This window comes from Cervus canadensis, chromosome 7 (assembly GCF_019320065.1).
Source record: "Cervus canadensis isolate Bull #8, Minnesota chromosome 7, ASM1932006v1, whole genome shotgun sequence".
NCBI lineage: Eukaryota > Metazoa > Chordata > Mammalia > Artiodactyla > Cervidae > Cervus > Cervus canadensis.
This window is the reverse complement of record NC_057392.1, coordinates 72045489-72058336: the sequence shown is the minus strand read 5'-3', so window position 1 is coordinate 72058336 and position 12848 is coordinate 72045489. Positions and strand designations below refer to the sequence as shown.

General features: G+C 34.3%; 1 protein-coding gene across 1 annotated transcript in view; it reads left to right on the top strand.

Annotated features, from left to right (window-relative positions):
* Nucleotides 1-12848, top strand: part of SEC62 (SEC62 homolog, preprotein translocation factor) — a 32292-nt gene that overhangs the window by 12284 nt on the left and 7160 nt on the right. The window contains exons 4-7 of the mRNA XM_043473773.1: nucleotides 4072-4276; nucleotides 4524-4616; nucleotides 9449-9509; nucleotides 11337-11456. Coding sequence (XP_043329708.1) covers nucleotides 4072-4276; nucleotides 4524-4616; nucleotides 9449-9509; nucleotides 11337-11456 — 479 coding nt within the window. The remainder of the gene's footprint in view (nucleotides 1-4071; nucleotides 4277-4523; nucleotides 4617-9448; nucleotides 9510-11336; nucleotides 11457-12848) is intronic.

Here is a 12848-nt window from a genome sequence, read left to right as displayed (position 1 = left end):
AAACAGACTTATTTTTTATACATAGTGTAAAAAGTAGAAGATGGTGTAAATGCACAAACAGAGAAGTTAAATCACTTACCAAAGTCACAAAGCTAGTAAGTGGCAAGCCAAAAGTCTAAATCCAGCCATCTAGCTTTGTAGTATAGTCCATGCTCTTAACCACTGCACTATACTATCTCCTCCAAAATAATGATCCATTTAATGAAGCAAAAATTAAGATGAAGGATTAACCTGTCAGTATTATTTGAATATTAGTGCTCGCTTTGGCAGCACATAACGCTAAAATTTAATATAAAATCTGAGCCCAACTTTCCGAGATAAGCAGCCAGTATTAATACATTTCTCTTGGCCTTTTGGGAGACTTGATACTTTGTTATATGAAAAGCAAAAAAAAACTTGAGTACAGAGATGGTTCTAGCAGTACACTCATATTTTATTGTATATGTTATTCCCATTCGTATCAAGCTTTCTGTGTCCTTTTTGCACTAAGATAGAGAAGCATAAATTTTTCGAAACCACTTCTAATGATAACCATAGAGACCTCATGATGACCAGCCCTCATGGGTTCCTGACTGACTACAGGCAAAACCACAGAGAGGCACTAGTCCCATCTCATTCTCTGAAGTGTGCTTGAGGGAGGTTGAGGAAAAACAAAAGAAAACAGGAAACTGTAGTATGATACACAAAACAGTCTTTTCGAATGTGTTCCATGCCTCTTCTTGGCCTGTTTCAAGTACAGACTCTTAAATCTTTTATCTAGTGTCATCCTCACCTTCCTGTGACCTTGCATCTCCAACCCCCCAGTCCACTAATGTCCTTTTCACTCTCATTCATTACCACATTCATTCTCTTTTCTGGTCTTTTTTTGGTAATAACTACCACTTTCCCCACATGGTTCTATCCTGCCTGCCGATAAGTCCCCCACAATTCCATCTCTACCATTTAGTATTCCCCAAGTCCTCTAGCTTACATTAATCTAATATTCTACAGAATTTATAAAGGTAATATCATGCAGTTTGGTCCTTAACTGTTTAAATAGATTTGTTACATGTGGTTTTTTTTGTTTGTTTTTTTTTAATTTCTTGCCTACTAAATCTGAAGGCAGTTGGAGGACAGTTTTATACTTGACTGTAACTCCACAGCAGTTAGCTCAATGTGGGCATTTAATAAAACCTCACCCTTGTTAGATAAGTTAAAGTCCTAAACACATGTCTGGCATTTAATAAACATTTGTTAAACCTGGGAAAAAATTAAGAGGTGAAGAAAAGTAATAAGCAATTTAGTGACATTTTGCAGGCTGCTTTTAATCCATTTATTTATTCTACAAATACTTATCAGGTATCTATTATAGGCCAGGCCTCAGGAATACAAAGATAACTGTGACTTGGTTCTTGCCTCCAAAGCACATATTGTAGTCTGTTAAAGAAGATTTGTGACTAATTACAATACAGTGTGTTCTGTAAGAAAGAAAGGAGAAAACTTTAAGACTAGCCTCACAGAGAAAATGTTTTAATAAAATTTTGAAACATAAAATAGGTGATTACCCAGCAAACAATAGGATAGCGGACATTTGATCCTGGCAGAGGGCATAGAACATCCTGAGTTAGGAAAGTATGAGTAGTCTGTGAAAATGTCAGTTTATGTAGATGATTTATTCTATACAGTGTGTTTAAAACTAAATAAATTGAGGCACTGATTTTATTACAATAGTAAGTGTCATCTCATTTTTTGAGGCATATGGTGATTTGAAGTAGACATTCTCTATCAAGGACTAAGTCAATGATTCTACTTATTAATGAATGGAATGAGGGTATAATGTAATGATTTATAAACCAAATGTGTTTTCTCTATTAAATGAAATTAATGATTTCACTACAGCACTAGTGATGGCTAACATTGAGAACATGCATTCCAGGCACCATGGTAAAAATCTGTATGCTTCTCATTTAGTTCTAGAAACCCCTATGAAATAGATACCCCATTTTAGAAATATACTAAAATTAAGTAACTTACCCAATACTGTATAGCTAATTAAGTGGTAGAGGTGATATTTGAACCCATCTACCTGAATGTGAATTTCTCATTACCGATTTGATTGGTTAATAATCTTACTTTTCTTCATGGGGTGGAGCAGCTGTGCAGGAGAAGTAACAGAAGCAGATGTTCCTGCTGGTTCTGTCCTCTTCTGTAACTGCTTGTCAAGGGAAGAATTGTTTTTTCTGCTAAAGTTCTATGGTTTATTTTTTAAATTATTTATTTATTGATTAAGAAAATTTTTTTCACTAAAGCTAAGAAAACTTTGAGAAAGCAAAGAAATTTGAGAAAACTGAAAATGATGCAGAAGAAAATCCAAATTACTAATGATGTTGCCTCAGGAATAATTACATTACCATTTGAGACTATATATTCAAGTATCTATATGTATACACATGTACTCTTAATATATGGAGAGCTATAATATGAACTGTAGTATGAAATGCTGCTCTTCAATTAACATACAGTGAGTAAGATATATTTTCATTTTCATACTAAATTGTAATGAATGATGCTGATAGAAAATCTGGAAATTATATAAGTGAAAAATAAAGAAATTAGAATATTTTCATTATAAATTTTTGTAAGAAAGTGATGTAGAATGAAAATTAAAGATTCCCCCCTCATTCAGATACTTACCACTACTCTTAAATCTCACTTTCTACTCATAAGTAGTTAAATATTAAGGGTCTCATTTCAGATTTTTACTTGTTTACATATATGTGTATACGTAAACAGATAATCACATATGTATGTGTAGTAGATATTAATGCTAGATTCCTTGGGGACATTTCAGACAGTTGCACAATTGTATGCTATATAGCTCTTAATAAGACAAAGTCCAAATGAGGAGACCTAGAAATGAGCTTTTTGGCAGTGTTCATGAGATGGTGCTAATTGGGCAGCAGAAAGAAGCCCAGCCAAGCAGGTCAAAACACAGGTAGGCACAACATAAGGATCAGAAATAAGTGATATTTGGTCAGGAAGGAAGCGTCTAGTTAGCAAGTGATATGTGTTGGAGCAGGCACCAGTAGAGGTAGAAAGGTGGATAGTTACCATTAACAGGCCCAGCTGATGGCAGTGAGACCTAGCTTCTAGGTTGTGTTCTGATAGTTATCCTTTATCAAGACAGTAATGAAGGAACAAATGAGGAACTCTGAAACTGGAACATAAGATTTGAAAAGGTTTTCTTTTAGATGATAAAAATAAGTGTAACCAGTTGCTTGAGTAGGATTAGAAAAGATTGAGTCAACCAAGGTTGACTTAATTTGGTCTCAGCTGAGCTTCTAAATTCATCAGATAAGAAAATGAACAACAGCAACAACAAAAGAACAACAACAAAAAAGAACAAAGCAAGCCTCTCACTCTTAAGTTTATAACAAATATAACATGAATTGTATTAGAAGAAAAAATGCTGTGGATAGGATAACAGAATTTGTTGAGAGAAACACATAGTGCTGTCTTACCAAATATTTTGTACAGTTTTTATCATGATACTGTAAAGAATTATTTTCAGAAATCTCAGCATATTTAGTTATTCATTATTTAATTGAAGATATTTCATTATAGTGGTAGGCTGAATAGTGAGGTACGTGGAGAGAAGAAAATAACATCAAGAAAGACATCTGAAGACACAATTTGACTCAACAGATCATGGGCACATTTTTAATCTATCAACATTTAACTGTTTTATTTATTTTCCCCATATATTTATATTCCACTTATGTCCACTCTTGAATTTGAGACTTAACTTTAAATAAGGCAGAATTTTGATTACTCCTTATGAACCTAAAGAAAAACTTAAGGAATCTCATTAAATTATATAGTTGAAAATTAGATTTCATATAATCAAGTTGACTGCACAAGTTTTCGAATAGACTGTTTTTCCATGTTGTAATTTCCAAGTTGTAATTTTTCTTGTGAATTGCCAATGTATGTCTTTCTTTGTTCACTTTATTCAGGTTTTGATATTTTTGCTTTTCTGTCTACATCTACATAATGGATAGGGAATATAATGTCATACCTTTTTTTTTAAAGGCTTTTAAAGAAGCAGTTTTTTCATCGGGCACTAAAAGTAATGAAAATGAAATATGAGAAAGACATAAAAAAAGAAAAAGAGAAAGGAAAAGCTGAAAGTGGAAAAGAAGAAGATAAAAAGAGCAAGAAAGAAAATCTAAAGGATGAAAAGACAAAAAAGGAAAAAGAAAAAAAAAAAGATGGTGAAAAGGAAGAATCCAAAAAGGTGATTTCAACTAGAATTAAGTAAAAATAAAAAATTTATTACATGCACATTATCACTACTGGCATATCAAGACCTTTAAAATCTTACGCAGCAGCCACTTAAACCATATTAGGGTTTTTATAAATACCGTGATTGAGAATTTTGATTTCTGTGTCTCATATAGTAAAATTTTTGAGTATATGAATGTCATATTCCTTTTTGCTTGTTTGTAAACACTTTTTCTTCTATTCAACTTGTTTTTTAATAGGAGGAAACTCCTGGAACTCCCAAAAAGAAGGAAACCAAGAAAAAATTCAAGCTTGAGCCCCATGATGATCAAGTTTTTCTGGATGGAAATGAGGTGAGAGTATCTACTTTATAAGTAGAAATCCAATTTTCCATAGAAGTTTTTAGAATTATCTTTGATGCCTTCACTAAGAAAAGAAGTAATTTAGATAAATTTAACCGTGTAGATATAAAATCTACCCTTTTTAAAAATGAATTTCTCTGAATTTAAATTTATAAAAAATTTATTAAATCAGTCAGAAGTATATTCAGTTGTCTATGATAGGTAGAAAACATGAAATAACAGTGACTTAAGATGGATACTTACTTCTCTCTCATTAATGAAACCTGATGGTAAGCAGATACAGCAGCTCCATGGTGGATCTGAAGTTTTCTGCCTGTGTGAGGCAATTAGTAAGGATTATCTCATGGTCCAAAATGACTGCCAGCCTTATGTATGCATCCAAAGGAGGGAAGGAAAGTGAGAGACATGCTTCTTTTTTAAGGATACTATCCAGAAAACTGGCAGTTTCATTTCTGCATGGATTCCATTGGCCAGAACTACTCACATGCTCATGCCTTCCTGCAGTAAAGTCTTAGAAACATGATTTTTATACTGGGTGATCCTTTGCCCAGTAAAATATAGGGCTTCTGTTACAATCAAAAGGAAAAGAAGCAGAATGGTTAATGAGAAACACATACTCGTTTCTACCTCTCACAATCAGACACATTACTATAAGGGTCTAAAATTTTCAACATTACTTGATGCTTTACTCAAAATCATTTTAATGTATTTAATAGAATGTTTTGTGTGGTGGTAGTCTTCCATGAAGACTACTTAATTTAGTCGTTTAACCATTACAAAACGTTTAGTTATATACTAGCCATTGAGTTGTGAATTTCTTGCTATGCTTAATACAAAGGTAGTATAAATTTTGAAAGTAGTGGTTCTTAGAGCTGTGAGCTTGAAATTCTGGTAAGGCTTTTCAGAAAACATGTACACTAGGCTCATTCCAGACATACTTGCATGAGGATCTCTAGGATGGAATCTAGAGTGTGTATGTGTGTGTGTGTTGTATTACATTTCCCTGGGTGATTCTGATGTGAAGCCCTGTTTAAGAACCAATGTAATAGAAGACCACAGGTCTTTCTTCATGTGAAAGCTCAAATGCCTTCAGGTAAACATCAGGTTAACTCTATGCCAAGTCATTTTTACAGGTGCTGGGAATAGCATGATGAAAACATAAAATTCTCTTCTTGAAAACTTTTCTTTTAGTCTAGCAAGCATACAAACCAGACATACTTCATTTTGTTGTGCTTCAGAGATAAAGTGTTTTGGGAGGGGGTTTTGTTTTGGTGTGTGTTTGTTTGTTTCACAAGTTGAAGATTTACAGCAGCCCTACATTGCAATCTATCGATGGAGTCTATCGACTTCATCTTCGTAACAACATTTGCTCACTTTGTATGGGTCACATTTTGGTGTTTCTCACAATATTTCAAATCCTCTTCCAGCAAAAAAAAATATGACTCACTGAAGGCTCTGATGAAGGTTAGCATTTTTTAGCAATAAAGTATTTTTTACTTAGGGTATGTACATTGCTTTCTAAGACATGATGCTATTGTACACTTAATATTGACTATAGTATAACATAAATGTAACTTACATATGCACTGGGAAAACCAAAAAATAAAAAATTGTATTATTGCAGTATTATTGGAGCTAATCTTGCAATATCTGAAGTATGCCTGTACTGTAGTATGACATGGATAGTATTATGATGGGAGAATACCAATCAGGGATGGTTAATCTAGTCAAAAGAGGTTTAAGAATGGTCTGGAGATCCTGGACACTTGAGCTGAGCCATGAAGGATGACTGGCAGATTGCCAGGTGCACTGCAAAGGAGTTAGAGGCCTATTAAACAAAGGAAGCAGCCTGAGCAAAACCTTAGGTGCTTGCATGCCCAAAAAGGCTAAGGTTTTATTCTGTACAAAGAAGTATGCTTTCAAACTTTTTAAAAATTTTTATCTATTTTTTAGTTGAAGGATAATTGCTTTACAGAATTTTGTTGTTTTCTGTCAAACCTCAACATGAATCAGTCATCGGTATACATATATCCCCTCCCTTTTGAACCTCCCCCCATCTCCCTCCCCATCCCACCCCTCTAGGTTGATGCAGAGCCCCTGTTTGAGCTTCCCATAACAGCAAATTCCCGTTAGCTATCTATTTTACATATGGTGATGAAAGTTCCCATGTTACTCTCCCCGTACGTCTCACCCTCTTTTCCCCTCTCCTCATGTCGATAAGTCTGTTCTCTAGTTCTCTTTCTCTATTGCTGCCCTGCAAATAAATTCTTCGGTACCATCTTTCTAGATTCCGTATATATGCATTAGTATACAATATTTATCTTTCTCTTTCTGACTGACTTTCACTCTGTATAATAGGCTCTAGGTTCATCCACTTTATTAGAACAGACTCAAATGCATTCCTTTTTATGGCTGAGTAATACTCCATTGTGTGTATGTACCACAACTTCTTTATCCACTCATCTGTCGATGGACATCTAGGTTGCTTCCATGTTGTAGCTATTGTAAATAGTGCTGCAACAAATATAGGGGTACATATGTCTTTCTCAGTTTTGGTTTCCTTAGGGTATATGCCTAGGAATGGGATTGCTGGGTCATATGGTGGTTTTATTCCTAGTATTTTAAGGAATCTCCATACTGTCTTCCATAGTGGCTGTACCAATTTACATTCCCACCAACAGTGCACAAGGGTTCCCTTTTCGTCACACCCTCTCCAGCATCTATTTTTTGTAGACTTTTTGATTATGGCTATTCTGACTGGTGTGAAGTGATCCCTCACTGTAGTTTTGATTTGCTTTTCCCTAATAATGAGCAATATTGAGCATGTGTTAGCCATCTGTTTGTCTTCTTTGGAGAAATGTCTGTTTAGCTCTTTTTCCCACTTTTTGATTAGGTTGTTTGTTTTTCTGGTATTGAGTTGTATAAGTTGCTTGTATGTTTTGGAGATTAATCCTTTGTCAGTTGTTTCATTTGCTATTATTTTCTCCCATTCTGAGGGTTGTCTTTTCACCTTGCTTATAGTTTCCTTTGCTGTGCAAAAGCTTTTAAGTTTAATCAGGTCCCACTTGTTTACTTTTGTTTTTATTTCCATTATTCTAGGAGGTGGGTCATAGAAGATCTTGCTTTGATTTGTGTCATCGAGTGTTCTGCCTGTGTTTTCCTCTTAAGAGTTTTATGTTTCTGGTCTTACATTTAGGTCTTTAATCCATTTCAAGTTTATCTTTGTGTATGGTGTTAGGAAGTGTTCTAATTTCATTCTTTTACATGTAGCTGTCCAGTTTTCCCAGCACCACTTATTGAAGGGGCTGTCTTTGCCCCATTGTGTATCCTTGCCACCTTTGTCAAAAATAAGGTACCCACAGGTGCATGGGTTTATTTCTGGGCTTTCTATCTTGTTCCATTGGTCTATATTTCTGTTTTTGTGCCAGTACCATACTGTCTTGATGACTGTAGCTTTGTAGTATAATCTGAAGTCAGGAAGCTTGATTCTTCCAGCTCCATTCTTCTTTCTCAAGACTGCTTTGGCTATTCGAAAATTACTAGAGCTAATCAGTGAATTTAGCAAAGTTGCAGGATACAAAATCAATACACAGAAATCACTTGCGTTCCTATATGCTAACAATGAAAAATCAGAAAGAGAAATTAAGGAATCAATCCCATTCACCATTGCAACAAAAGGAAGAAAATATCCAAGAATAAACCTACCTAAGGGAAACAAGAGACCTATATACAGAAAATTATAAGACACTGATGAAAGAAATAAAAGATGACATAAATATATGAAGAGATATTCCATGTACCTGGGTAGGAAGAATCAATATTGTGTGACTCTACTCCCAGATGCAGTCTACAGATTCAGTGCTATCCTTATCAAGTTACCAATGGCATTTTTTACAGAACTAGAAGAAAAAATTCCACAATTCTTATGGAAACACAAAAGACCCTGAATAGCCAAAGCAGTCTTGAGAAAGAATGGAGCTGGAGGAATCACACTTTTAAAGATGGGAAATGTCTTTTAAAATTTGTTTCTTTAGAGTGCTAAGTGGCAGAAGTGACATCTGTAGATCTGATTTCCAGGATAAATATGCAGAGTTAAAAAAGAGGATTGTTGGAACCAGATCAAAAAGACAGTAGCAAAGAGCTTTGGTCAAAATAGAACCAGGAAATGGAAGAGTACTGTTATTTATAAAAACCAAGAGAATAAAACTAAGAGTTTTATGGTTGATGAACAGAATTTAATTATTCTAAATGAAATTTCTGTTGTATAAAGTAAGCTTTAAAGCAGTGGTTCCCAGCTTTGGGGCTGCAGATCCTCTGTAATAATGACATTGCAGAGAGTCATAGAATCTTTTATGTTCACTGAGCATAATCTTTAATAATGGTCCTTTGTGTCTCATCAGTTGGAGAGAACAGGGTGGAATTGAGAGCTGATGGATCTGTCATAGGGCCTGACTGCAATCTGTCTTAACTGTGCTCTTTGATTGAGTCTACTCTGCTCATGCCTATATACATCATTACCATAGGGACAGAAGGCTGTACAATTTAAGTTGAATAAGTAATGGTTAAGTAATGGTTTGCACCCAGGAGTAACTTGTTAAAAACATGCAAGTACATGGAAGTGTACTTAACTGCATTACCTAACTTATAGTTTTAAAAATAATTTTCTAACTGAATATATACCCAAGAAACCACTGCTACTAAAGAAAAAGTCTTTGAAATTTGTTTAATTTTTAAGTAGTTCTTATGTGTTAATAGGTGGGAACTAACTGTTGATCTGATGTGATCTTAGAACTTTAAGCACTGGAGTTTCTTGATTCTTCTAGGTATTTGTGTGGATCTATGACCCAGTTCACTTTAAAACATTTGTCATGGGATTAATTCTTGGTAAGTACACTCTCTAAAATTTAGAAAGGAAAGTAAACAATACAGAAGTCAGAAAGAAAATGTTTAACATAAAATAGCTATTTTTTAAAAGTACATTTTAAATAAAGCCAGAATATAAATGATAAACTGAGGAAAATATTTGCACTACCTTAAAGCAAAGATCTTTAAGAAATTAACAGCCTGCTAGAAAAATGGTAAAGGTAGCTCACAGATAAAGAAACACAGTGACCAATAATTGTAATACTTTATCACCCTCATGTTAAATACAAATTAAAACAATAGCAGTTATCAAGAGGACTATAAAGTGGAATAGTACCTATTATTAGTGAAGGTCCAACACTTAAGAAAAACCACTACTATGCTCCAGTAGCTGTTGGTATGTTCATTGTTTTATTTTTTATGGAGGGAAGTTTGATTATATCTTTCAAATTTTAAGTGTATACACACTGACCCAAGTGTTCTGTTTCTAGGAATTTATCCCATGGCTGTTCATAGTAATACAGTTGCATAAAGTGTCTGTTCAGAAATATGCATTGACATTTAATTCTAATCCGAATCCTTCAGACTGTAGTTAGAAGGATAATTAGCAAATATCTTTTAAGTTTTAAATGCCTTACTTTGTGACCTAATAGTTAAACTTCAAGGAATTTATCCTGTACCTTAATCAGTTGCACACATGGGCATTGGTAATTGTTGCACTCTTGTCAATAATAGGATAAAGCTAGAAACAATTCAAGTCTCTCAATAGGAGGATGGTGAATAAATTACAGTACAAATACATGCCAGAATATCATGCAGCTTTGAAAGAATTAGATAGGGTGTACTTGCGGAAAGATATCTAGAATATATTAAATGAAAATTGTGAAAGAGAATATTGTAAGCTCGTTTTTGGGGAAAAAAATCTGTGTGACTAGTTTTAATTGTATACAGGCAGTTTCTGGGCATACAAATAAGAAACAATAGTAGTTAACCTCTGGGGAGTGGACCAAGAATTGGGTAAAGACTTCACATTATACTTTTTTGTTTATTTTTAATTGTTTTTTACTTTATTGTTTTATTTATTACCATAGGTGTGTGTTATTCCTATGAATTTGGTTGGGGGTAGGGGTAGAGAATGATTTAACAAGTAGAAAAAAATAGATAGCAGTTGAACAAATGTGATCAATATGTTATCATAGGATCCCATTCAAAATAATAAATCCAACCCTTAGCTTGTAAATTAAATAGCTAGAATTTGAATCCTGGTTTCTCTTGCTCTAAACACCTAAATACCAGTCATTCTTTTGGTTATTCCATGTGGTCCTACTGTACTTAGGGGAAAAAAACTGGAGATGCTTGTATACGGTTTCCCTATCACCAAACATTATCTGTATCAGAATCATCTGGTGAGCTTTTCATTCAGTAGATGTCAGTGTTTCACCCCAGAACCAATCTCCAGGGAGGGATCTTTGGAGTCATTTTTGGTTAGTTTCGTTGGTTGATTATTTCTTTAAGCATCCCTTTTTGGTAGACAGATATCTTATAGTTAAAAATGAAGTTGAAAACAGCAGCAGTTGATCATTTAAGGAGCTAACAATTTCACGTTTTTAGACAGCACTTTTCTAATTATATATAATTTATACTAGAGAAATCTTGACCTAATATGAGAATAGTAGTTAAAATGTTAGGTTGAACTATGCATGATTGATAACTGAGCATTTTATATGTTTCAGTAAGTTTATGTTTTATTCTCCCCCTAGGGGTATGTATATTCACTGTCTTGGCAACTGAGCCATTTAACATTTTAATCTAAGGCTTCTATGTGTAACTTTGCGTTTCTTATTGCAGTGATTGCAGTGATAGCAGCCACCCTCTTCCCTCTTTGGCCAGCAGAAATGAGAGTAGGCGTTTATTACCTCAGTGTGGGTGCAGGCTGTTTTGTAGCCAGCATTCTTCTCCTTGCTGTTGGTAAGTATTGTTACTAGCAAGGCTGACCTCAGCAAGAGGTAGCTGTTGAGCAGTTTGGACTGTAATCTGGAGCTTCAGTAAAACTAAATAGCAAAATTAATGTAGGTGAATTAAGAAGTATATGGTCATATCCTAAAATTGACTCAGGCTTCAAGCAGTATATGTGTTTAATTAGATTTACCCTGTTGTGACAAAAGGCTTTAATATGTCTTAATCTGCAAGTGGGCTTCCCTGGTGCCAATGCAGGAGACGCAGGTTCTATTCCTGGGTTGGGAAGATCCCCAGGAGAAGAAAATGGCAACCCACTCCAGGAAATCCCTGGAAATCCCTGCCTGGAAAATCCCATGGACAACCTGGCAGGCTATATAGTCCATGGGCTTGCAAAAGAGTCAGACACGACTTAGCAACTAAACAAGAGTCTGCAAATAGATATGCTTAAAATTTAGCTGCCATAAGGACTTTAATATTTTTACAGTGATTGGTCATTTAATAAACATAATACTTTCAGTAAACATTTTTTTTTACTTAAGACAAGTGAAACATATTAAACATTTACATTTTATATAGTAAATGGTTATAAACAATTGATTTTCCATTTTTAGGAAAAATCAGTTTGTACCATGGACCAAAATAAGTTCTTGATGCATTAACAAGTTTTAAAATCCTTTTTGAAAATCAATAAGAAAATACAAATAAAAAAAAAAGAAAATACAAATAATGTTATTTTACCTTTCTGAATGATTAGGGGCTTTCATAGCTAAAAATAAAGCATTATAAAAATCCAATTAAATTCAAAAGAGGAAATTAAAAACAAATGATTAATAAGTATATGAAAATTGCTTATCACTAGGTGTCAAATAATTAAGATAATGAAGTCTTTTTGGCTTATATAATTAGGAAGATTTTTTTTTTTTTTTAATTTATTTATTAGTTGGAGGCTAATTACTTCACAACATTTCAGTGGGTTTTGTCATACATTGATATGAATCAGCCATAGATTTACACTTATTCCCCATCCCGATCCCCCCTCCCACTTCCCTCTCCACCCGATTCCTCTGGGTCTTCCCAGTGCACCAGGCCCGAGCACTTGTCTCATGCATCCCACCTGGGCTGGTGATCTGTTTCACCATAGATAGTATACATGCTGTTCTTTTGAAACATCCCACCCTCACATTCTCCCACAGAGTTCAAAAGTCTGTTCTGTATTTCTGTGTCTCTTTTTCTGTTTTGCATATAGGGTTATCGTTACCATCTTTCTAAATTCCATATATATGTGTTAGTATGCTGTAATGTTCTTTATCTTTCTGGCTTACTTCACTCTGTATAAGGGGCTCCAGTTTCATCCATCTCATTAGGACTGCTTCAAATGAATTCTTTTTGACGGCTGAGTAA